Genomic DNA, 27,996 nt, shown 5'->3' with positions numbered 1-27,996 from the left:
AGTGTATGTATATGAAGATGTATATAAAGAGTAGATTTAAAACCGAATTTAAGAATGCAGAATTAACTTGGTTTGTTGTCAAAATGCGGCACGTAGGTAGATCAAAAAGAACCATTGTTGAAACAAAAAAACATCGGTCGATCAAGAAGAACCATTCTTTAACTGTAAGAATCAACGTCTCAAGGAGAGTCCAATTAACTAACTAATAAAGGGCAAAGGTACAAAGTACCATCTTCCATAATGATGATCCTACTAAATACAAAGGAAAACAATAAAAAAAAATTAATTTAAAATTTATGTCTAAACAGTTTGCTGAACATAAAAATAAAAATAAAAAATTTATGAAGGTTACATCAATGCTTTCCTTATTAGTATTTTTTTTTAAATATGCATGTAAGCAGATCAAGAAGAACCATTGTTGAACCGTAAAAGCACAATTTGTAGATCAAGAAGAACCAATTTTAAACCCTAAAAACACAAGTAGGTTAAGACGAACAATTCTTTTACAATAAAAACACGACAATACAAAGAAAGCTCAATCTAACACCTTATATTGTCATATTATATTATCGTTAGGCTAAACGTACCCTTCCTCTGGACTTTGAATTCCTCAACAATTTCATTTGATATATTACTATCCACTAACATTTTTTAAAATTTTATGGTATTTTTTTCAAAGTTTATTTTTCTATTTCTATAATGTTTTATTTTTATCCTTTTTATTTCTCTTAACTATGTTTATTTGATCATAATAAAAATAATATTTATTATTACACAAATGCTTTCCTTAATAGTATATTTTAAAGTAATCCTACTACTAGAATTTGTCATTGGTTAAAACTATGTTTAAATTATAACAACATGATGGCGGCCTAATTTAATTATCCATGGTTAGGTAATACAAAAACAAAACAAGGGAATAGAGACTGGCTAGTAATTGCACCTACAGACTGGCTAGTCAATAAAGGTGTCACATTAATCTCCATACTCACCTAACACACTATTTAGCTAGGCATCCATCTTATATAAATACATACCTTTGAGTTAACATATTTTCAATCACACATTCCACATATGATGACCTAAACAATTTGACACATTCTCAAGTTGTTGACAAACATCCTTAACAGTTAAAATCATGGCTTATAGATTCTGGACAATGATCCTGTCTGCCATCGTCAGTCTTTTCTTACTCGATTTTGCCATAGCCGAATTACGTATGCACTATATTTTACGCGATCTTAATCATTTTTATTATGCCGAATTTCATATGCATTATTATTTAACTTTTTTTTTTTGTCTATAGCTCCAAACTATAGTTTCATGCATGAAGCAACAAAAGCCCCTAGAGTTTCATTCTATGACTACATCATCATAGGAGGAGGTACCGCCGGGATCCCATTAGCCGCCACCTTATCAGCCAACTACTCGGTTTTATTACTCGAGCGTGGCAAGGCGCCTTATGACGACGCCAATATCACTATTGTGTCCAACTTCGGGCGCTACTTTTTTGACAACACACCAGACTCACCCTCTCAACAGTTTATCGTCGAAAATGTTGTGAACTCACGGCCTAAGGTGCTCGGCGGTGGCACGGCAATCAATGCGGGGTTCCACTCGCGTGGTGAACAACAATTTAACGAGGAAGCGAGGTTAACGGACGCTGATTTAATCCAAGAGTCATATGAATGGGCAGAAAAAGTGATTGTTTTTGAGCCAGTGGTGCAAGCTTGGCAAACGGCACTTGCAAATGGACTAGTCGAAGCTGGGGTTGCACCCTACAACGGGTACACTTTAGATCATCTCACTGGTACTAAAGTGGGTGGTACCCTTTTCGACGAAAATGGGACCCGGCATTCGGCTGCTGATCTGCTTCAGTATGCTAATCCAGAAGGGTTGTCACTCTATCTACATGCAACTGTTCATAAGATCTTATTTAGACTCAAAGGTTAGTATTAGTACAACATGCCATCATTCACAGAATGTTATAAATTATAAATTATAACATATAATAAGTATATATTATATTGCACATGATTCATACACCATGTTTTTTAATAAGGGGCCCATTTTCATTATTTCATACACCATGTTTTTGCTGTAAACTGCAGTTTACACAAATGTAAATGATTGTATATATATTATGTAGTTTTATAATATTTTGTCATTTTCTTTAAGGGTGTATGAAAACCAGGACCGTAAAGAATAGTATTAACCTTTTCAAGAGATCACACTTATAAAAATATTTATAACCAATTTTAGAAAAGTGTATGCACTTAGAAATTTGAGAAAAATATTAAACGTGTACGGTCCACACGGACGTTAAACGATAGATAAAAAAATTTCTTATAAATTTTTTTTAATATTATTATTATTATTATTATAATTATTATTAGCTTTTATATAGCTGTTAAACTGTGAACTTATTATTAATATTATTATAATTAGTAGTAGTTTTTATATAACTGTTAAACTTTGATTTCCTTTATTTTGCTTCATACACATGTACTTAGAGCCGAGGGTCTCTCTGGAAGCCACCTCTTTATTCTTTGGATAGAGGTACGGTGTGCCTACATCCCACCCTCCCCAGACCCTACTTATAGCTTTGCTGTCGGTGGGATTTCACTGGGCATGATTGATTGATTGATATATATAAATTTTTTTTAACTTTATTATTGTAATAATAAGCTCAAAAATATCATGTGACAAAGAAAGTGTCACTAGTAACAAAACAAATGTTTTGTCATTTGACATATATGTTTTGTTGTAGTAAAATCCAAGCCAAGGGCTTATGGAGTAGTCTTCCAAGATGCATTAGGGAAAAAGCATGTAGCATATCTTAAAGGTGGAAAGAGTGATGAAATCATTTTGGCTGCTGGAGCAATTGGAAGCCCACAACTTTTAATGCTAAGTGGCATAGGTCCAAAAGACCAACTTGATGCCCTTAACATTAGAGTTGTGCTTGACCAACCTTATGTCGGTAAAGACATGGCGGATAACGCGCAAAATGTGCTATTTGTCCCTGCTCCCTTTAAGGTTGAGCAATCTATCCTCCAAGTTGTTGGTATTACTTCGTTTGGTAGCTATATCGAGGCAGGCAGTGGCTTTAACTTTATCTTCGCGGATCTTTCTGAGTACGAGGGCTATCACTATGAGGTACTGAAATTTAAACATAACTTCAACTTTTAAACATATAAATTGACTAGATAGATTTTAAGACAAAGGCCATTTTAACATACACCCTTTTTAGTAATCATACACCCTCTTTTTATTGTGCACTTTAGTTTACACAATAGTAAACGAAAGTTTACTATGTGATTTTTATTTGTCTTTTTCCCAAGGATGTATGAAAACAGGACCCTTTGATGACATGTTTTTTTTTCTCTTTCAGAGGGGAGGGTTTATCATAGAAAAGATTAACGGACCGGTGTCTAAGGGCAAACTAAAGATTGTAAATCTAGATCCAGCTGACAACCCCTCGCTAACATTTAACTACTTCAACGAAACCGAAGATTTGGAGAAATGTGTTAGGGGGCTTCAAACCATTCTCGACGCAGTTAATACAGAAGCATTTTCAGACTACAAGTTATCCAACATGACAAACCAAGATATTCTTGATCTCAACATGAAACTACCATATAACTTGATCCAACACGGTAATATAAGTATCACGTTAGAACAACATTGCAGGGACACTGTAAGGTCTATGTGGCATTACCATGGTGGATGCCATATCGGGCAGGTGGTTGATGACAATTATAAGGTTATCGGTGTGGATGCCCTTCGAGTCATTGATGGTTCAACTATACTCAACTCTCCCGGACCTAATCCGGCAGCTAGTGTTTTGATGCTTGGAAGGTGCTTAAGTTTTAAAATATGCACACATGTCATTTTAATATACAACAGTGTATTAGTTGTCATTGTTTGTTACTAACTACTACATTATGGTCAATTTAATATAGGTACATGGGAGTTACTATACTAAACCAAAGACTAGCAGAGGCAGCCAAGCCATATGCGGATTGGTGATTGAGCTAGTGTTCATCGGTGTTCAGATTAATTTCCTGTATTCTCATTTTGTAGTCAAATATGTTCTACTCTAAATATCATGTCATTAGGTAGACACGTGTTTTTAATTCAATAAAGTGTTATCTTTATAAAGCTACATTGCAGTTTTTCTAAACACAACATGTCTTGTTGAAAGTCCTACGGTTGACTTCAAAGTCAACGTTCGTCGTTTTTGAAACTAATGATATCCGAATGCGTTGCTTTTCGATTGTCTAGTAGCATTTGAATATATAGATATGGAATTTCTTTCTTCCAGAATGTTGCTTTATTGATTAGACCTTGGTTTGTTGTTACATGCATCTTGCATCTTTTTAATGTAGATTACTGTAATTTTTATTTGTTTGTTTCTTATTAATAGTTTTATAATCTTGGTTTACCTAATTGATTGTAAACAGATGTTTGCAGCAAGTCATACAATATTGATTCAAGCCTTTAGATTTTTTGAATTTGACATTTGTTTTCATACTTACGCCCTGCTTGCGGTGCGCGCATATAATGTATATATGTGTGAACCCTCGGGTGGGCAAAAGTAAAATTGCACTAATTTTGACGTTATTTTACTAATCTCGTGAAAATAACGTTAAAAGTGGCGGAAGGTTAATCAGGCATCATGTGGTGATGTTGATAGCCGAAAGAAAAGGGCACATGCACCGATCAGCCGGTGTCCCGATGATTGAGTGCTATGTGCCTTATGTCCAAGGCTTGATGCAAAACTACTATCGAGCCGGGGGTCTCACCGGAAGCAGCCTCTCTATCCCTATGGGATAGAGGTAAGGCTGTCTACATCTTACCCTCCTCAGACCCTACCATAGCATTGCTATTGGTGGGATATACTGAGTACAATGATGATGATGATGATGATGATTCGTTTTCATACTAGATTTTGTTAAGTTTCAAGCTTTTTGGTCTTTTGAATACCCAATTCTACATAATGATCTTTTTGTGTATTAAAATGAATTTATGGTTAAATTGATGATGATCTTTTAAAAACCCGTTCGAACCCGTGCCTATTTTTGGTCAAACCCCATTCTGACCTGAATCAAAATGACCATCTTTTAAGACAGCTCGTTCATACCCAAACCCGTCTTGACCCAAACCAAAATAACCATTTTTTAAGACAACCTATTCTGAACCGAACCTGCTCTGACTAGTTACTCAGCCCAACCTGACCCGACCAGCCCATTTTGATCGGTGTAGGCATATCCAAACATTTTAATATAACGAGTGGGCCTTTGTTTTCAAATCACGAAACAAGTTGATATAATAAACATGACTTCGCGTATAATGACCACTCAACAATTTTGGGGCCCAAAATGATGTAAAAATCAAGGGTCCTTCAAAATTCATTGTTACGAACCGTCCTATTTTATGTATCCGTGGTTAAGACTGTCAATAATAACCTAAAAAGTTTATAGTTTGCAAAGTTAAAATATACAACAAAAAATCACTTTGAAAAAATACTAGACCCCCAAAATCACAATCAAAACTTCATATACAAGAATTCGAGGCACTTATCAAAGAAAACATATTAACAAATGACGAGCGATGAAAATTTGGCTAGAATACGGACGAAAATAAAAGAACCTTAGGCCAATTTCTGGAGCTAGACAGTAGCTTAATTCGGTATATAGTTGGGCCTAATATATATATATGCTCTTTAAAGATGTGCAAAATATATTTGACAACTTAAAGAAATTAAACACTAGATAGAAAACAAAACATATATATATATATAACTAGTTATTTATATAGACTAGAGATGGTTCACTAAATCGCTTTGAAGTGCTAATTGATGAACTTCTTGATTACATACACTTCCTAAACGTGTCCACCCATCGTCGAATTAGATATGATATGACGTTCATATGTGCTTACATTTATATTATGTAGTATGATGCATGTATGCCTTATGTCACTATGTTAAAGCTCCGAGCTCTTGTTGAACCTCGTATAATTTCCCTACCGAGCTTGATGGACACTGAAGGCTCTCTCGACATCATTTCTTGCTATATCATGAAGAGTTTTAAACAACGTCGGATTTACAGTTTCTGCGTGCGTATTTTTAACAGTGTTTCACGATCATCAAAATCGAGCCATACATAACACCCTACCTCAGCTTATGGATAATTTTACTAGTTATAAAACCATTAAGCAGCTGCTAAAAATATTTGGATACATGACGATGTAATAACTTGTAGATATAAACCTCTAGTAGTATTCTATAACTAACCATATTCTATTAGAAAGAAAAAGTCAGTCCAAATATAATCAATCATGTCTATTTGTTTCTTCTTCATTTAAAATTATAAATGTGCTGATATAAATTTCGTTCAAAATCAAGTTGTGTTTGATAATGTACAAGCTAATTAATGAAATGTATAATACAAGGCGTCGAAACCGCTTTAAGGTTTCATTTTTATCATGGTTCTTTTAGTTTTATCTTCAATCTATAAAGACAGAAATACAAATTTTGTTATTTAAACATACCAGATTTACGAATCATGTCCTTTGAAAAGTTTACTTTCAGGCGTTGTCCTTTATATGCTATGTTTGTTTGTTTATCATCCTTTAAGTTAACTGCCATCCATTTCTCCGTTAAGTTGATGCTAATATGTGAGGGTGTTTTGGTCTTATAACATGTCTCGTCTCCATGCTCTCTCTCTCTCCCTCTCTCTCCCCCTCAAATGTGTGAAAGGGCAATGGAGATTATCCCTGTTAAAAGACCAAAACACCCTCACATGTTAGCATCAACTTAACTAAGGAATGGATTTAACTTAGGAGACGAAAAATAAATAAACATAACATATAAAGGACAACACCTGAAAGTAATTTAAAGGACATGCTCCGTAAATCTAGCATGTTTAAAAGACAAAATTTGTATTTTTGTCATCTACAAAATATGAATTTTCTTTTTATTAGATTTTCTTAATTTTGCCGTTTCGACCTTTTTTTTATTTTTGTCAGTGTTTCGACGTGAATTTTACGGTTGATGAATGCTAACACACAAGTCCTCGAATTTAAGCTTTACATATTTTAACACACTGGCCACAAGTGCCAATAATTTTATTTAACTAGTAAATTATAAAACAATTGAATTGCCAAAGGTATATAATTGGATAGTTGTTTCAGCTTCTAGATATACTCTTTTAATAATCACATGATTACAAATAAAAATATCTCTCTTCCATTATTATTTTATTAATGAACCAATAATCTATTAATAAAAAAAGTCAATCCTAAATAATACACATTTTTTTCCTTATTACTTTTAATGTTGAACACACCTCTCAAATTACTTTTAAAAATCATATTTTACCTACTTAATAGTAATTGTACTCGTCGATAAGCTTGTGGTGGAGTGGTAAGGTATAGACTTGATGTTTCATGTGATCCAGGTTTGATTCCTGCCTCCAGCATTTAGTTTCAGCAGTATTAGGCGAGTAAGTGGCGTTCACTAGTTGGACCCTTAAACTGTGCATGCTTTATATTACCTCATTATCGTGCCTTCGGGCGAGTTTTCACGAGCGTTGGCCTTAGATGAGGGTTTTCCCCAATCAAAAGACGAGTGTATATCGATTTAATGGATATAGCCAACAGGCAATAGCCCATTTAAAAAATTTCATTTTCCATTTAGAAAAATATATATAGCAATTGGTCTCACATCACTTGATGGTATTGAAGTATTGAACATCGGAGTAAAAAGGCCATCGACCTTTCTTTTTAAATGACGACTTTTTCGTATTTAAATTATCGTACTCTTCAAATTTAGAGAGCATCGAAGACACACTCTAGTCAGATTATGTTGTCTCAAAAGACCATCGACCTTAACATCATGTCATGTATATATAATTATGACAGAAAACCCGGTTAAATATAATAAAAAAAGTTTATTAGATTTTAATAACCTCAAGTCCCTAACTATCACATGTTAGTCATTGTCACCCCAACTAACGAGTTAACCACCAGCACTCTATACTTTAAACTTGTTTTTCTTTGTCACTCCCCAAACTTATTGATATCCGACTACATGTGTATAAATACTCCACAACTAAAATCCAACTTAACTAACAGCTAATGCAGTATCTTTTTTTAATAACGGTATTGCATTAAAAGACACTGACTAACAAAAACAAAGAAATTTTATTCGAGAAATTTTACAGTTTGTCTTCCTACTCGAGTACCACAAAAACATAAAATAAACATCATCAAAAAGGAGTTCTGTATTAAATCTTTTCTTCTAGTAAACCGCGTCATTTTAAAGTTTCCAAATAGACCATCACAGATCAAAATTAATTTTGCCCACGTTTTCTTTCTTGGCCAAAGTTAATGCCGAATTGTTAAGCCAATTTGTAAGATCCGAAGGAAATCTTAATACCGGAAATACAATTCCAACCATTGGTCAACCTAATAGAACTTTAACAAGCATTTTCCTCTGTAAGACTATAACTAAATAAACAAAAAGTTTATAACCAAAATTTATCGGTTATAAGCCAAAGAACAAAGTAGCGGTTACAGATTTTTTTTACACCTATAATCATATTGAATCAACTTATGTTAATTAGACCTAAAGACATTATGATCGTGTAAGTAAAACACAAAAAAAAAAATGGACTGGTGTTACAACTAAGATATACTCTTAATATTCACATGACAATACATATTTAAGTTGTTCTAAATCATTACACATTTTTTTAACGACAACGAAACTCTAACTCTCACCTTATAAAAAATGCAAAGTCTTATTGCTATCTCCAGACAAAAACCTTTCGTTATCTAATTAATCACTAAAAATGCCTACCGCTATTAATTACTACCATCAGCCTGCATGTCACAAAAATGTATATATATGGGGGGTGAGGACATAGGCAATTAAAAATTCATAATTAAAAATATCAAACTGATTGAGAAATTGTTAGTTTGATCATAGTTGTTTTTAATAATCTTTTTTAGATTCCATATCTAAAAATTTAAAACTACAAGTGTATAAATAACGCCTAAAGAGAACCATAGCTAAAATTCAACGTTACTTTATGCAATGCTAGCTTTTAGTCCCCGTATTAGCGATGTATTTTGTTTTTTTATAAGTTTAATGTTTCTAATATTGTGAATATATTTTTAGATTTTAATTTAATTTATTGTAACGAAGTTTGTAATATATATATATATATACTTTTTGATCCATTTATGTTTTTTTTATGTTCATTTTAAATGAAACTTTGAATGAATCATCTAGTTTATGTTGTTTATTTGAGTGTGTTAATTTATACTCGTTTATGTATGTTTGTGTTTGTTTATGTTTGTTCGTATATGCTCATTTACCTTTGTTCGTTTGCGTTCATTCATATTCATAAACTGTTCGTTTGGTGAGACCCATGTTCGTGAAAAAATTTGTTTGATGATAAAAGTGTTTTGCAAATAAATGAGATGTTGTATCCATTTAAGAGCTATCCAGGTTTGATCATATCCATTACCCGCTTATTGTTTAATTTAAACGGGTCAATCACAAAGAATTTCACCATTTAGAAATGAAGCAATCTAGTGGTACGTGCCATAGCGAGAGGGAAGTGACGAACGAGCGCTTACTATTTTTAATAATCAATTATATAGTTTATAAGTATACTTACATAATTTGTATTAGTTATTTCTTTCTTCCAATTTCATTTCACATCCCATCATAATTTTTATCTCCTTCTCTTCATCTAAAATTTAAAATTGTGAATAATGATTCTCTAAATACATGAATCCACTATTTATCATTCTAATTTTATTTATTTTTTTGTTAAAATAGAAGAAAATATATAGTTAAATAATTATTTGTGATCAGATAAATATGAAGATTTCGATGTGATAGGTTAAATAATATTTAGAAATCAATCTAAATAAATTTAATATTTAGTTAAATTAGTATGAATGAGCCAGATTTAAGGTTTTAAACACTTTTATATTAGGATTAAAATTAAGGCATATCTTATTAAAATTGTGAATAATGATTCTCTAAATACATGAATCCACTAATTATCATTCTAATTTTAGTAAGTAATGTGGTATTCTAGTTTAATGGCATAGGAGTAATGGTTAAAACTTGAGATTGTTGAGGTTTTAAGTTTGAAACCTGACTTAATAATGTTTTCTTATAGTGATGGAGTTCCTCCTTAATGGTGTTCCTGAATGAGTCTAGAGCGTCAACATCAATATTGACAGTTGACATCCCGTCTCAGGAAAACTCACTCGAGTATTACGCATAGTTACAAACGCTATTAAAAAAAGATAATTTAGTAGTAGCCATTAAATAGTGAAAAAAAATTGAGGTCATAAATAGCATAGATCTCTAAATAAGGTTTTAATCTAAAATAACAGGAGGTAACATGCATACATGTTCTTTTGTTAAAATATGAGACTACTTAAAATCCCAATGATTAAAATTTATGTTAATAGGAGTTAAAAGGTTGATGATGGGTGAATCTAACAAAACCAGAAATATTTGCATGAAAAACACAGACACACACAAAAATCAAGCAGACACACAAACAAGATCACGACCATAAAAGTCCCAACACTCATTTCTCTTTTTCATTTTTAATATTAAAAACCAGATTTATGTAGTAGTAGCAGTAAAAAGGTATATAAAGTTGAGTGAGTTTGGAGACAAGCTCATTTAATTAAACATGTTCACCGGTTCAATCCATAACTATCCAAAACTATCTACACATGTTAGCCTTTTGATGCCCGATCACTTTTTAGTTATGAGACTATTCGTAATCAAAACTTTGCACCCTAGACGTTATATGTCACGCGGCATCCAGTCAGCTTTTATTGCACGTAAAATGCTCTGATCACTTTGCAACTATTATTTACCATTAGCATGGTTATAAAAGAATCTTTGTACATGCATAATTAACATCACATCACATACAGAATTAACATCACATGCAAATGCAAAAGGACATATATATGCATGCTTCAAGACTGCATCACTTGTGAATGAACAAGGCTATATGACAAACAAAAAGAATGAATGCAAACAACGAATGCTGACATGGTGACATTTTATGATAATTAGACACCCGTGAATCATATGATCAAGCAGTCAAGCACACATCAAGGTTATATATGAAGGAGCCTATTTCTAAACATGTAGATAGCAAATCGACTTTACATTCAAGCATGTAGGCGCTGTCTTGGCCTAATCATTCTATAGCCTATTTGTGACACACTTCTGTTTAACAGCATTCCTGGAAGAAGAAAAAAATCATTTGAACTTGCATCCTCATAATGAGGTATAAGATCTCTCTCTCTCTCTCTCTCTCTCTCTATATATATATATATATATTACTTTTATAACTATCCTACTTTTAACTTTTTATCTCTATTATTTCAAAAGAAACATAAAGTTTGGTTATGCCATTATTTGAAGTTTTGAACCTATACTTGCAAACGATATCACTTAACGTCAGCTTTATTTAATTACATGATTAGGGCATACCCAATGCACGAGGCTTCCTTGTACATTTACATAGGGCCCAGGGTGGGTCCGGATCGTTTAGTGATCTGAAGTACGCAGTTTTACACTACACTTTTGTGTAAGAGGTTGGTTCCATAGCTAAAATTAATGACCTCAAGGTCATAAAACAACAACCTTATCAGTTACTTAGAGGCCCGTTCTTTTGATTAAATACATGATTAGGTAAGATTAAAAATAAATTAGTTGAACGCAGCCTCTTTTGTTTATTCAAATTATATCAAAATTGTACCTACTCGATCATGGTTTGGCTTTTAATTAACTTCCACCTACCCCAGCTAGCACTAATTTCACTATAAATGTAGCTTTGAATTAACCTCTTTCCACTATCATACATACACACATATCACCTAAAAGTTATGTAATTGATCGTCTTCAACACTGTTTAACACGAGGGTTCATAGATCATATAGAATGACGATCTTATGTGCTCTTGTTACCGCTCTTTTCTTGCTCGATTTTGTCTCGGCTGAATTACGTACGTATACACTCTAATTTACACAATCTTAATCATTGATTTATCTCTTAAGAGCATTCATAATAGCGAACTTTTTCAAGCAATGTGACCAGATCACCACCGACCACTTTCTCTCACCTCACTTCCTTCCCTTTCTCTCCCCCCTCTCTTTCCTTGTGTCATAGTGATCTAGACAGCGTCTGGATTTCAAACAACGACAAGAATAAACATCTGTAAACCGTAACATCAGCTCTGACTCTTATATCAAACTTTCCTCAAAAATCCTCATTTTCTTTCACAACAACAAACCTCATTAAAAATTGTTAAATTTGGTATATATATTTTTATGCACGTTCGATGGGGGGCCCACCTCTCTCGTCCTTGTCTGCAAACTTTTCCATGGACTTTGCCATGAACTTCCCTTCACATCAATAAAGTTTGCTCCACATTCACATAGTTCTGGATTCCGGACCATGTAGAATGCATGTATCCCGTTGTGGGTGCTCTTACAGACCTACATTAGTCTATTTTCTCTCTCTTTCACTTAGCCACGAGCTTGGATCCAAACGAACGAAAGAAGCTCCGTTGTCTATGCTCAAATTACACCAATTAATATTAATCTATTAATTTAATTTGTTCTTATATGATTACAAAATGGTTGATTTATTACTAAACATTATGTTTTTTTTCTCTATAGCTCCAAACTACTCATTCATGCATAATGCAACAGAAGCTCCTAGCTTTTCATTCTATGACTACATCATCATAGGAGGAGGTACAGCCGGAATCCCGTTAGCCGCCACCTTATCAGCCAACTACTCGGTTCTATTACTCGAACGTGGCAAGTCGCCTTACAACGATCCAAACATCACAATTGTGTCCAACTTCGGCCGCTACTTCTTCGACACATCACCAGATTCACCCTCCCAAACATTTATTGTCGAAGGCGTTGTGAATGCACGGCCTCGTGTGTTAGGAGGTGGTACATCAATCAATGCGGGTTTTCACTCGCGTGGTGAAGAACAATATAACGTCGAGGCGAAGCTAACGGATGCTGATTTGATTTTAGAATCGTATGAATGGGCGGAAAAAGTCATGGTTTTTGAGCCGTTTGTGCAAAGCTGGCAAACGGCTCTACGAGCAGCACTGGTGGAAGCGGGGGTGGACCCGGATAACGGGTTCACTTATGATCATCTCATTGGTACCAAAGTGGGTGGTACGCTTTTCGATTTGAATGGGACTCGACACACTGCAGCGGATTTGTTGCAGGATGCAAATCCTGAGGGGATTGATCTTTATCTACATGCAGTTGTTCATAAAATATTATTTACAGGTAAAAGCGTACAACTAGCTAGAGTAATTCTTATTACGTTATAGTTTCTTTAACTAAAGAATTTAATATTACACTACAGCAAAATGCATGAAATAACGTAACAATAATTACTCTAGTTCAAAAACTATATATACTAATAATAATTATTCTAGTGTCAGTATATACTACATACACGTCCATTAACATTGTTACACCAGTCGGAAAACGGTTTTAACACGATCAAAAGATGAACTGTTAAATAAAATGTGTTGCACCGTTAAAAAAGGACAATTTTCAAGAACTATTAAAAATAAAAAGATAACTAGCAGTGTTTACTGAACTCATTTTAATTATTTATAGGTTTTCATGTAAAGAGTTATTTATATTTGATCATATAATACACGAATAAACTATGAAGTGTATGATCTTAGTTGGATTATAGAACTTATTACATCTGTAAGTTAGCATAGTTTAATTTTATGCAGTTTTGGAAAATATCAACTTTGTCAAGAGTAGTACAGACATTATATATAAAATATTTACATAAATTATTTGAAAAATGTTTACTTAGAAATGTAAACCGACGGTTAAAAATATAAAAATTAAAAATCAATTTAATAATAATTAGAAACACTAATTAAGCTCAAAATTTAAAGGTGTCATGTATCTAGACCAACAAAGAAAGTGTCAAGATAAGTACTTATTACCAACAATTCTCGAGAGTTGAATGATATGTGCATATATCGTCTACTAAAATATTTCAATAAAAAAGTGTGAGAAAAGTCTAAACCTATTTTATTTACTTTTTGTTTCTTTTTGAACAGGCAAAGAAGAAAATTTATTAACATCAATCTACTTTAAGAAAGAAGTGTATGGAATAAGTCTTAGTTTAATTTGATAACTAGTTAGACTTTAGTTTTTATTTATTTTATATATTTAAATAGTGTTATAGTACTAATATTGCTATTAAAATAGGATTAATATTTGGTTAGGTGTAAATATAAGGTGTTGTATTAGGTTATCTTGTGTTGAGTTTTGTTTAATTAATAAAAGAGTCCAATTCAAAGACGAACCTAACCTTTAGAGTTATTCATATATGAAAATCTGATCGTCCCCTTTAAAATTAGTGTTAAGCCCGTCTACGGCCTATCACCCTACATGAAAATAAATTCTTGGATCGATCAAAGTTTTGTTCTAGAATTGTCAAGTTCTCCTTTAAACCTAATTTTAAATATTGCTTGAACCTTCAATTGGTATCAAGGCTAATGAAGATAAACCTATTTGAGCTAAAAGCTACTTGGGTTTTTGTTAGTTTAATTAATAGCTTAAATAGATAATTAGATTAGCTATTTAGGTTTATCTACTTGATTTTTTTTTTCTGATCTATCTATAAATAAATATATACATCTTTTATTAATCTACAAGCAACAACAATTTTATAAAATATTAAATGTTTTTAAGAACAAAACAAAAATACTTTTATTTGACATATTTGTTCATGTATTGCTACATTCCAATAGGAACATCAACACCTAAGGCTTATGGAGTAGTATTTGAAGATTCATTAGGGATAAAGCACACAGCATTCCTTAAAGGTTGCAAGGATGATGAAATCATTGTGTCCGCTGGTGCTCTAGGAAGCCCGCAACTTTTGATGTTAAGCGGCATTGGTCCAAAAGACCAACTTGAAGCCTTTAACATCACGGTCGTGCTTGATCAACCTTATGTTGGTAAAGACATGGCTGATAACTCGCAAAATGTAATATTCGTTCCTGCTCCCAATACGACCGAGCAATCTATACTCCAAGTTGTTGGTATTACTTCGTTTGGTAGCTATATCGAAGCAGGCAGTGGCTTTAACTTTATCTTCGCGAATCTTTCGGACTATCAAGGCTATACCTATGAGGTATTTAAATTATTAAATATAACTTGAATTATTGAACATATTGATTAAAGAAACATTGCTTTAATTATTCATACATAAAATAGTAAAAAATTTAAAAATAAACTTTATTAGTTTATTTTTAAATATAACGAAAAGCGGGAACCTTCTAACCAGCGGCTAGGAGCCTAAGGAACAGACAGAGAGTCTATAGAAAAAAAATATATTAAATGACATGTGTGCGCGTTTTGTTCTTGCAGAAAGGGGGATTCATAATCGAAAAAATTAATGGACCATTATCTAAGGGCGAACTAACGCTTGCAAATCTTGATCCAGCCGACAATCCATCAGTATCATTCAACTACTTTAGTGAACCCGAAGATTTGGAAAAATGTGTTAAGGGGCTTCAAACCGTTCTAGATGCGATTAATACAGAAGCGTTTTCGAACTACAAGCTATCCAATATGACAAACCAAGATATTCTTGATCTTAACATGAAACTACCGTATAACTTGATTCCACACGGTAATACAAGTATCTCCTTAGAACAACATTGCAGGGACACTGTAAGGAGTATGTGGCATTATCATGGTGGATGCCATATCGGGCAGGTGATTGATGACGATTATAAGGTTATCGGTGTGGATAATCTTCGAGTCATTGATGGATCAACTATACTCAATTCTCCTGGGACTAATCCAGCAGCTAGTGTTTTGATGCTTGGAAGGTGCTTAAATTTTATAAAAAATAACAACATATGTTACTTTATTATATAATTATAAATAGTGTATTAATTAGTTATCATTGTTTTTTACTAACTATATTACATTTTGCAGGTACATGGGAGTTACTATACTATCTCAACGGCTTGCAGCTGAACAAACTGTCGAAAACAAACCATACGCTGATTCGTGATTGTCAAGTTAATGTTGGTCGTGTTTATTATGCCATCGTGTTTTATTAAGTTAATGTTGCTAGAATAAATCTATTTGTGTATCCGTGGTTTTTTCGTTTAATAAAATTCTGCAACGACGTTGATTAGTTATGGCATTTTTTCGGCAAATAGTCGTCTAATAAACTAATATTACAACAATGTAAGTGTCGCCTTGGTTGTTTTAATTGCTTGAATAAGTTGAGTATTGAATGACTTGTATGTGGCATATGGACATGATTAGACAATTTTTATAACATGTGAATTATTTCTATCATCATCAAAAGTGTTTTTGTAAGTCTTAATATCAATTTTATGTTAACAATAATAATAGCACAAATTATAAAATATCATTCCTTAAATACTAAAAGTTACATATTTTTGAAGTTATATTGATATATATATATATAGAGAGAGAGAGAAAAAGGTTCAAATAAAAAGAAGTTTCTTAGGAATGGTAATAACCAATAGAATTTTGACATTTGACATTAAAACCTATAGTGAAAGAATAATTCTAGGAAACTATGACGGTTTTTGGTAATTTTAAATCTCAACCATTGATTGATATGATCCAATGGCTATGATTTATTCCTAGGAAACTAATTATTTTTAGGATAAACCCTCCCCTATATATATATATATATATTATTTTAAGATAACTTAATTTTTAAAATTTATGAATTACATTTGTATACTTTTTGTTATACAAATTAAAACTGAAAAGACAGATTTGAGTGAAAAATTTATCTCAATTCTTAAGCCAACGTTTGGGCCCCATACTCCTGTAAGACGAAAATGGGCCGGTGCCTTCTGATGGGCCAAGGGAGTTGCCATTGAACCTTCAGGAGCCCAATGGTTGTAGCCTTGTGTTGTAGAGTTGTGCATGCATTTTTTCACATGTGCTTGAAAAAAATTGCACATGATAATTAGCTAGGGATAGTGATGGGTCGGGCTTGGGACGATAGGATTTAGGTAATCCTAATTTAATACCCGATTATAAAAGTTTACCTCATGATCTAAAACTGTAAGGTGTTTATTGGATAATCACCTGTGGGGTTTTGGGTATATTATTATAATGTATGTACTTATATAAATTATGCAAATTATATATCGTATATACTTCAATTAAATCTAGTTGATAGGAACCAGGACTACAGTCAGACATTTATATACGGTACATACTTAAAATAAATAAATAAAAATAAAATTAAGTTGAATTTATAATCGGGTAATCGTGTATATCACCAAATCTCATACTTGTCTTACACCCGTAAAAATATTCAAAAGTAATCACATATCGTTTTAGCCAACCTTATACACGTCCAAGTTATCTCAGGTTTCAGATCGGATTCATTTTTCATTGTCATGCACTCATGTCATGCCTAACTATAATCACAATATCTGAGTTAAAGAAACTGTATGTGCACATGTAGACTGCAAAGGGGTAAACTAGAAAGAAAACACATGGAAAATAAGTACCGTCGGTTGCAATATATTTAATGATATGCACTAGAGCAAAATAGACCCAAACCGTTAAATACATTAAATGCAAGGTGCATGTATATGCAATTAATGATTTAACTAGGGTGTGCATAGTTCACTTTTGTCACATAGGGATCACATGTTGACAACCAAAGGGTTTGTAGTCCTGTTATGCATCACGGGCTGCTTGAGAGTGTTATCAAGCCACGCCTGCTTGATAACGCCATAAACACCACGTCACTGAAAGCAGACGGGGCGTCAAAAGGGGGGGGGTACCTTTGTTTCCCGTCTATGTGAACACAGCAATGCCCTAAATCACAAACCAAGTGGAGTCCACCTCCAAATGCACCAATCAAACTTTCTTTTTTCTTCAGTTATTTATTCTCTAGTTAGCCCACAACGCATTACTTCACAGCTTCCTGCTTACGTGGTGTTGACGTTGTCAACCCATAACACATAGCCTAATGGATATCAATTGCTCTTGATTTACTTTGCAGCTCCAAAAGCTAACCAGCATATGTTTTTTGGAAGAACAAGAGAAAATAAAGGAAGTAAAGAAAAAAGCCTTGCACAGTTTTGAAGAGAACATGTTTGGATATTAGGTAATCCAAAAACAAAACTTCCTTTTAAATAATAAACCAATTATGATTTAGACCGAGTTTTTTTACCAAAATGGGGTGTAGATAAAAATTATTTACTAAAATAGGGATTTTGAAAACTATTTATTAAAATAGGTTTTTTTTTAAATGTAAAGTACCTTTTTTCACATTGGATAAATATTTTCTATTTAAAAGATGGATAAAAAGGTTAATTAATTTTCTATTTTCTTTAGAATACGTCGAAGATTGGTTTAAACTGTTTTTCAAATTATTTTTTTTATATTACAAAATTGATTAAAAAGAAACGTTTAACATTATTATATTTGGAATTTTTTATCATCTTTGTTGTTTTTATGTATTGTTTCTTCAAATTGTTTTCTTTTATATTAAGATTGTCTAAAGCTTGAATAAGATTAATGAATTCGGTTCGTCATTTGTACTAGTACGATACTGATACTCATTTTTGATTCATGAAATTATGATACGGATCCAGACTCGCCTGAAGATGAGGATCAAGGACCCGACCCAGCAACCCGTGGCTAGGATCGGTGCCGGTTCATTATCCACATTCAACCAACCATTTATGTTTTATTTATTTTCAGTCATTATCTTTTCATTAATTACCGTCTCTTTACTTCCAAGTTTATCTTTTCAAAACTCTCTATTTAAGAGCTGTCGGTTTGTCCGTCGGTTTGGGGGTGGTGGGAGCTACTAAATTGTAGCTTCGCTCCCAAGCGTTTCCATAAAGTACGCCAAAAGTGACTAATGAATTTCACATCCCGATCTGACGTAATTGTTTTGGGGACACAATGTAAACGCACGATCTCATCGAAATAGAGTCGTGCCACTTGTGAAGCATCGTACGTCTTGACCTATGGTAGAAAATGGGCCATTTTAGAGAAACGATCAACAACAACCATGATTGAATCTTTTTTTCGTTGTGTCAGAGGCAAGCCCAAAACGAAGTCTATACTAACATCCTCCCATGGCCGTTCGGGAGTAGGTAACGGAGTGTAAAGACCTTGGTTCGTATGATGCGTTTTGGCGACGTGACATGTACGACACCGTTTCAAAATTTTCGACACGTCGCGACTGAGCTTTGGCCAAAAAAACCGGTCTTGCACCAAGGCGATTGTTTTGTCACGCCCAAAGTGTCCTGCCAAGGCCCCTTGGTGATACTCAAGAATGATCGCCTCGCGAAATGAAGAGAACGGAATGCATAGACGAGCTCCCTTGTAAAGTAAGCCATCCCGGCACACGAAATCTCGATATGGCATTGAGGCACTTTTGACCCACGCGTCACAAAAATCAGGATCATCCTAATACAAAGAGGACAAGGATTTAAAACCCACCACCACAAAAGCGATTGAGGTCATAAGGGCCGGGCGACGACTCAAGGCATCGGCCACGGAGTTTGCTGCACCGGACTTGTGTCGAATAACAAAGTTGAAATCTTGTAACATCTCAACCCATTTAGCATATCGTGGGTTAAGTTTTGTCTGCCCCTGAATGAATTTTAAAGCCTGGTGGTCGGAGTAGAGAATAAATTCGCCCGGGAGAATATAGTGTCGCCAATACTCGAGACTTCGAACGATAGCATAAAACTCTTTATCATATGTACTAAACCGGCGTCGAGTGTCGCTCAATTTCTTACTAAAATATGCAATAGTCCGTTGTTGTTGGCTCAAAACGCCGCCAATACCTACGACCGATGCATCACATTCAACCTGAAAAACATGCTCGAAATTGGGAAGGGCAAGGACCGGGGCTTGTGTGACAGCGAGTTTGAGTGTGTCAAATGAGCGTTGCGCGGCTAATGACCACTCAAACTTTCGGCCTTTTAAGCATTCTGTGATAGGAGCCATGATGGTACTAAAATTACGAATGAATCGGCGGTAGAAGGAGGCTAACCCATGAAAACTTCGAACATCATGAAGCGAGGTAGGGGTCGACCATGTGGTAATTGCCGATACTTTAGATTCGTCCATGCGAATTCCTGTACCCGATACAAGATAACCCAAAAACACAACCTCGGGTGTGAGAAAGTGGCACTTTTTACCATTGGCGTATAGCTTTTGTTGCCGGAGAACCAAAAAAATGTCGCGGAGGTGGACCAAGTGTTGTTCGACATTATTGCTAAAAACCAAAATGTCGTCGAAATAAACGACGACGCATCGACCGATGAAGGGCTTAAAGACATGATTCATGAGGCGCATAAACGTGCTAGGAGCATTAGACAAACCGAAGGGCATGACCATCCATTCATATAATCCGTCACGCGTTTTAAACGCTGTTTTCCATTCGTCACCGGGGCGCATCCGGATTTGGTGATAGCCGCTGCGTAGATCGATTTTAGAGAAGACCGAAGCCCCGTGTAAATGGTCAAGTAAATCATCAAACCGGGGTATTGGGAAACGGTATTTGATTGTGATTTTATTAACTGCACGACTCTCAATACACATGCGAAACTTACCTCCTGGTTTTGGAACCAAAAGAGCCGTTACGGCACACGGACTCATGCTCTCGCGGATAAGACCCTTATCTAAGAGCTCAGTTACTTGGCACTGAAGCTCCTCAAACTCTTTCAGATTCATGCGGTAAGCTGGTTTGTTTGGAATGCTAGCACCAGGAAGAAAATCAATACAATGTTGGATATCACGTTCGAGGGGAAGACCGGCTGGGATATCACCAGGAAACACATCCGAAAATTCGGTGATTATCGGTTGTACTACAACCGGAACTCTTGGGATGAGTGGATTTCCTTCGGTAATGAGTAAGCCGAAGATTATGTGCCCGGATTTATTTGTTTTCGTTTTGCGGAGACCCGAAAAAATAGAAACGGATATGAGCATTGATTCGGCGCTTTCCTCGGTCGGGTTGAGAGGGGCTAGTGTGATGTTTACCCCGTCTGTTTTGAAAGAATAGGTATTCCGAAAACCATCATGTTTAGCACGTCAATCGTACTGCCACAGGCGTCCCAACAATAAGTGACATGCGTTCATAGGAAGGACTTCACACCATATCTCATCCATGTATTCGTTACCAATAGAAAACTGTACCAAGCAACGATGTGTAACCTTGATGATGTTACCCCTCTTAAGCCACGTGAGTTGATAGGGTTCAGGGTGGGGAAATAATAACTTGACATCCAACCAAGGGTTACAGCTCTTAAATAGAGAGTTTTAAAAAGATAAACTTGGAAGTAAAGAGACGGTAATTATTGAAAAGATAATGATTGAAAATAAATAAAACATAAATGGTTGGTTGAATGTGGATAATGAACCGGCACCGATCCTAGCCACGGGTTGCTGGGTCAGGTCCTTAATCCTCATCTTCGGGCGAGTCTGGATCTGTATCAAATTAGTTTGTGACATTTATCCTAAATCCTAATCATATTTATGGTTGTAAACCTTATTTGCAACAGAGCAGAGGGTGTCTTGGATGTTATACTAAGACTCCATTTGTAACTACCGATAATAAGCCGAACATGGTATTCTAGAAGATTTTAGGAGTAGCAGCACATATGAGATGAATAATAATAGTAATAGTATACCTCAGTCTCAAATAAGTGTATATAATATAAATATGAATGCAATTAATTTTAAATGTATAATATAAATATGAAAAAGAAAATAGTATTTATTATTTCTTTTAAATATTTATAATATATATTTATGTTTAATATTTTATTTTTACTTTTCTTTTATCATTTCCATTTACAACATTTTCAAATTAAAAAAAACAAGGATAAAGTAATTAAAAATAAAATAAATAATAATTACAAAATACTTTTTTTTATCTTGTTATAGTTTTACTAGTGATGAAAAAATTATTTAAATAATAATAACAATATATTATTTTTCAGCTTTTTTTTTTGTCTATATTACTTGAATTAAAATTTATTTTTACAAAAGAAAAACATGAGTGAGAAAAGTAATGTTGTTTAAAAAATACCTATTTTGGTAAATAATTTTCAAAATCCCTATTTTGGTAAATACTTTTTCCCTACACCCCGTTTTGGTAAAAAAACTCGATTTAGACCCCTATTAACTAGAATTAATCAACTATTGTAGGATAAACATAACAAACTTATATTCTTCAATGCCTCGTTATATATAAGGCAAAATGGATTTTAATACTCTCACATATTTGCAGTTAGCCGATAATAATCTTGCTTTAAATTTTCTTGCCACCATTTCCACATTTTGCGTTATTTTTTTTCTCATTTGACGCCATTATAAAAAGTTAACTCTCAGTTTTTTTCAAATTTCAAACTAACGTTTTTGACATTGAAAGAAGGATACAGGTAGATTGATATAAAACTTAGTTTCTTACTGTTTCTCTTTCCTTTGAATTCTCATCCAACTCTAACAGATGTAGGATAGAACATGAGAATCTTGCAAATCCACCGGTGTATCGTAACATAAGGCCGTAACAAATATTGGGCGCATGTAATGATCCGACGATTGTTGTAGTACGAGAGTTTTTTTATGTTTGTTATCTTATTAATAACGTCAGATGAATCCATGAGTCTTATTCATGTTTCTTTTGTCCTTACAAATTGTGTTACGTTACCTTTTGAAGAAACACGGATCCTTTTCCCGGGTATGGGTCCTGGATCCAATGAGTCCACAGGGTATAATACGATAATTACTAACACGATATGAGTACAACTTCCTGAAGTCAAGTGACCGGAACCTGCAAAACAGACATCGTGAGTCTCGTTACAGGAAGGACAAGAGGGGGGGTCTTCCTGTAACCACCATCCGGCGTGAGAATCAGTAACGTTCGTAAAGAAGAAAGTACCGAAGTAAATAGACTAAGTGTAGTCAGAAATAGCAGTCAGTGAATGAGTACCTCATACCGTTTGACAATGTATTTATAGCCGAAGGATGTAGGAAAGTGATTGGGTCAGCTGTCCTCTTCTAGAAGATCTCTCATAACCGCCTAGACGCGTGTCATCTTATGATAGATTGAGCTATATGTCCCATGTGCATGGGTATAACAACCTGGACACGTGTCGCCCAATGATAAAACGGATCGCACCCTGGCCATGTGCACGGTTATAACAACCTGGCCATGCGTCCTTTATTCATTGGTTGGTATGTCATGTATTCCCCAAGTAAGAATCGTGAACCTTCTCCTAGAGAATAGTTACTTGATGACAGCTGTCCCGCTGGCACTGTCTTCCGGTTGTTTGGGCGGACAGGTGTCCTGTCCTGCGGATGACTTTTGAGGGTTAACGTACAAATGAAATTAATGTGTTAAACGTGAGAATCAATCAGAGTAATTACATCATAGAGTAATTAACTAATTATATATACAAGTATGATAATTATGTAATTACATTATAGAGTAAGTATGTAATTACTTGATGATGTAATTACATAATTATGCTACTTGTATATATAATTACTCTATTTAATTCTCAAATTTAACACGTTAAATTCATTTGCATTTGATCTAAACCCTACATATATAATGATCCAAACCCTCTTAATTTGTATGGCTAATCACACAACTAGTACAAATTAAGCAAGTTTAGAATCTTTATTTCTTAATCCTTAGTATACTTAAATAGGCTAAGTAAGTTATTTTTTCATAAAATATAAGAAAGGTTTTTAGTTTTTACTGTCCATTTAAATAAGATAAATTATTAAATAAATGTATTTTTGTGTGAGAGTTTATTTTTAGGGGCTTACATTCTCATATCGTATATGTGTTTCTATATGTTACGATGTTACGATGTTACTATTTCTTTTGGTATTGGCAATTTCTATGTCTACATTTTTAGTTTTGTATGCATGTTGCTGTATTGAAGTTGGATGAACTCCTTGAACACACTCTCTCTATTCTCATAGATACTGGCAATATAATTTGCTTTTCTTCAATTTTTTTTAGTGCCGACTCATTTATAAAAATAAATCAGTAAGCAACTAAGCCAAGTTTACAACCCGAAAAAAAAAACAAGAAAACAGGACTAGAAAGACAGAGGCAAACACAAAAATGTAACTAGTTAACGACACCAATCAATAGCAACTCAGTTTGTTTCGACTACATCTCTCCCGTACTAATTTCCTTGTAGCCAAAGTTTCTAACACGTCAAGTTACACGTGAAGAGTTTTATATCATCAACGATGTTAACACTCTGTTTTTCAAACCTCAAACTCATCTCATTCATGTTTACCAATAACTTTGCTATGTATAGATTTAGGGGGTGTTTGGGATTCCTTAATTTATATCTTTATAACTTATTTAAGGCATAAGTTATAAGTTACGAAGTTATAACCTATACATTATACACTCACAAAACCTAATTTTTCCAACTGATAACCATAAGTTAAGCTATGAGGAGCTAAAATAAGAAATCCCAAACACACCAGCTTATAATTGAATTGTTATTGTTGTGTAGTACTAGACAAGTTAATATTGATATTGATATCCAACTAGGTGATACCCCCGGCGCGATGCGCCGGGCTGATGATGTAATCTATAAAAAAGACAAATTGGTCAATGTCCAAATACTACAAATTAACATATTAAAAAAGCAAAAATCGTGTGTTACGTTGACGAACTGACAATATTATTCAATCGGTCTAGGAATATGGCACCACCGAAACTAAACTAAAATAGGAATTCATTAACCAAACCCTTGCAGAACAAAAAAAAACAAAACTCACGCGTTGCAGCCTCAAACCGATGCAAACTTGGTCGGTGTCATTGGTACCGAAACTAAATCGTAAACATAAATTAATAAGTAAAAAAAACATATTAAAACTAAGCATTAAAAAAATAACAAAAATATATTGATTATTAGCTATTAAATTTTATTAAATTATAGCATTAGAAAAACTTGAAAGTGTAAAAAAATAAATAATGTACATCAACAATGCAAATAACCAAAAAAAATCTGCAGATAACCAAAAAAACTGAATATGCAGTAAGCAGGATTCGAACCTGCGAAGCACCAGCACACACCAAACACATACAAGATAGCCATCGGACCAACTCAACATATTGGTTATCCACTCAAAACAAATAATCTAAACTTGGAAACAGTGAGTAGCTTAAAAGGTTTGTGGCACCAAGCTTTGCTTTTTATCTATATATATAATGAATATATATAATGTAATGGGAATATGATTATATATTATTTTATGTGTGTTGATGAGATGTTTTGAGTTGAGATGATTTTGAACCGTTGCCATATCTTACGGCAATATATATATATATGTATACATCGTCTATATATATAAGCATGGGAAAACGTCTCTTCGAAAAAACACTTTGTACTGAAGGATTTGACGTTTATGACTGAAAATAAGGAAGATGCAATAACTTTATTCAACCAAATTAAACTCAACCATCCATGAAATGAAGCTTTTTATTTTAAACAAATCATGAAAATGGTTCATTGTTATTATAAAATGTGTGGCTTGACTTACTTTCGGCACACACATCTTCTTTTCTTGTTACAATTATGAATATCTTCACCATTAGGTATAATATAATTTTATTCATTGTATTATTGCTTTCATATCATTTTCATTTATTAGCAAGTTAATAAAATTGATAGTAACTTTTAATTGTACTGATACATGTTGCATAACCTCATGTACTAGTCAAGGGAGTCCCTTGAACCCCTATAGGTGAAGGGTAGCGACACTGATTGTTCTGATGGTTGCAACGGCTATAGACTATTGCCAACTGTCAACGTTTTTCTTACATATAAATTAACTAGCTATTTACTCTTTTTTTCACACTCAGAAAAATCATTCGCTATTGGCTCTAAAATATTTACAATTTTATTCTCTCCAGACGGTTCTTGATGAATATTTTTAAGATTTCGTAGTGTAGCTCGTTTACGTCGACATCTAGTAGGTAAATAGAATATTATTTATTTAATAATACCAAATTGCATTTCGTTAATCTTTTAAACTTTTTTATTGGTAAAATCAATTAAGTTTAAGTGTTGCTATTTATTTAATTTTTTACAAGTGTTTACTTCAAATCATTAATGTTATAGAAAATGCAAAACAGTAAATTAAAGTATGTTATTATTTATTTAAATTCATAAAAAAAGTTCTCCTAGTAGATGAAGGAATTATAACTTCTTAACGGATGATATGCACTCAAAAAATGCGTACAACTGTTTTAAACTATTTGTAGTGTTTACACTAACGAAGAAACCATAACTAACTAGTTTTATACCCGTTAGAGTCCAGGTTGACAAAACAGTAATGATCAGATTCAACAAAAATGTTCCCACAAATAACATTACAAACTAACCGAGCATTATCAAACATTATCCTCTAAAATCCAAGTAATTAAGACTAATTTTCATATTTTGTTGTGTAGGCTAAACTCTTACAATGGGCAAATGTGAAACTAGCTTAACCCTTAAAACCACTTCTTTAAGCTATTAATATTTGCGGCCATGTGACTAGTGACTACTGCATGTGTGATTGTGTGTTATATCACATCATATATTTCTATACCACAAAACATTTTTGATTACTGAGGAAAAAAGTCATATATCAACTTCACTACAATATCTTACAAAGATAGAAAAATTTTTTGTTAATTTAAATGGCACATCCGATCTTGTAGATTATTAAAAAAACGAGAAAAACTTTTTATATATTTATGTCGGATTAATGATAAAGATGCATTTATTTCTAACAATTATGTAATAAGTCGTTTAAAAATATGCATACGTATAAAGAACAATTATAAATATATATTTTTTTTCATTTCTAACAACATTACAATACTTTCATTAAATTATATAAAAAAAATCTGTAAATTGTGATGACATATGGATGTCAATAGCAAAAGAATAGTAACACAAGTAAACAAAAAAATCATCTTAATGCATCACTCTTTACAGCTACTATATTTTAACTTCACTTTTGAACACATGATTATGCCATATAATTAACATGAAACAATAATTCCCATTTGTATGAACTAATGAGTATAAACGACAAGCTAACCTATAATTAAATACTCCGATAAACTACGAATACATACATTTTTCAGGATTTAAACTCTTAACCTAGGAAAGTCACCTTACCATCAATATATATCTCTTAAAAACATTTTTTTGAAATAAATAACAAACTCAACCTAATGACCATTGCCTATGGAATTAGGTATCAATAGAGTTGAGATCAAACCTATAATACTAATTCAACATAACAAGTAAGTCGAAATATCAAACTAATATAAAAAGCAAGACAACATTTAACAGCACACAATATAAGATATCAAGAACCCGAAACAAAGAAGCAAACACACACAATATAAGATAAACCACATTTATTATACCAGAAATATAACTCAAAACCCTAATGCAATAACTCTCATTGATTAATAAGTCGTACTTATATACAAAAACTCAAACTTCATAAGCAAGAAAATTATTAAACCTTAGTTATCCCTCAACGGGCTAAACATGGTCATCAAGATAATTAGACCCGCTTCTTCACCAGGCTCACTTAAGAAATTCCGGTCCTTCTCAAAGTAAAGCGTTACTCTCTTACTAGTTTAATTCTATCTAAACTTATATATTTATCACTTGATCAGACTATTACGGTCCTTCAAAGTAAAGTGTTACTTTCTTACTAGTTTAATTCTATCTAAACTTATACATTCATTCATCACTTGATCCGACCTGAACCCGAACCAAAACCAAAACGAAAAATTTCTAACATTTAACAAGATTTCTAATCCATAACTCAACT

The 27,996-nt window shown here is 33.4% G+C and overlaps 2 protein-coding genes across 3 annotated transcripts in view; both read left to right on the top strand.

The window, feature by feature from the left end:
- Positions 1-1,077: 1,077 nt before the first annotated feature.
- The window catches only part of LOC143582909 (protein HOTHEAD-like), a 29,207-nt gene continuing 2,288 nt past the window's right edge, over positions 1,078-27,996 (top strand). Inside the window, exons 1-5 of one of the 2 annotated variants that reach the window (XM_077065374.1) lie at positions 1,078-1,217; positions 1,307-1,948; positions 2,771-3,156; positions 3,392-3,858; positions 3,963-4,071. In XM_077065374.1, the coding sequence (XP_076921489.1) occupies positions 1,139-1,217; positions 1,307-1,948; positions 2,771-3,156; positions 3,392-3,858; positions 3,963-4,029 (1,641 nt within the window). In that variant the 5' untranslated portion in view covers positions 1,078-1,138 and the 3' untranslated portion in view covers positions 4,030-4,071. Of the gene's footprint in view, positions 1,218-1,306; positions 1,949-2,770; positions 3,157-3,391; positions 3,859-3,962; positions 4,115-27,996 lie in introns of those variants that run through there. The other variant, XM_077065373.1, reaches the window with a different exon arrangement.
- Positions 11,930-16,404, top strand: LOC143582910 (protein HOTHEAD-like). Its single transcript, XM_077065375.1, has 5 exons — positions 11,930-12,065; positions 12,742-13,377; positions 14,877-15,262; positions 15,499-15,965; positions 16,075-16,404. Exons 1-5 carry the CDS (start codon positions 12,002-12,004, stop codon positions 16,151-16,153), a joined length of 1,632 nt encoding a protein of 543 aa, XP_076921490.1. The 5' UTR covers positions 11,930-12,001; the 3' UTR covers positions 16,154-16,404.

The sequence above is a fragment of the Bidens hawaiensis genome, unplaced genomic scaffold, assembly GCF_021521415.1.
Source record: "Bidens hawaiensis isolate Kalapana, Puna unplaced genomic scaffold, B.hawaiensis_p1.1 tig00032064_1, whole genome shotgun sequence".
Classification (NCBI taxonomy): Eukaryota; Viridiplantae; Streptophyta; class Magnoliopsida; order Asterales; family Asteraceae; genus Bidens; species Bidens hawaiensis.
The sequence above is the reverse complement of the archived record's forward strand: the minus strand, read 5'-3'. Positions and strand labels throughout refer to the sequence as shown.

Bases quoted from the DNA above. Each gene is read 5' to 3' on its own strand.
- LOC143582910 (XM_077065375.1), top strand. From the start codon at position 12,002: ATGACGATCTTATGTGCTCTTGTTACCGCTCTTTTCTTGCTCGATTTT. The intron at 13,378-14,876 runs GTAAAAGCGTAC...ACATTCCAATAG, and splicing joins TCATAAAATATTATTTACAG to GAACATCAACACCTAAGGCT. The intron at 15,966-16,074 runs GTGCTTAAATTT...TACATTTTGCAG, and splicing joins AGTGTTTTGATGCTTGGAAG to GTACATGGGAGTTACTATAC.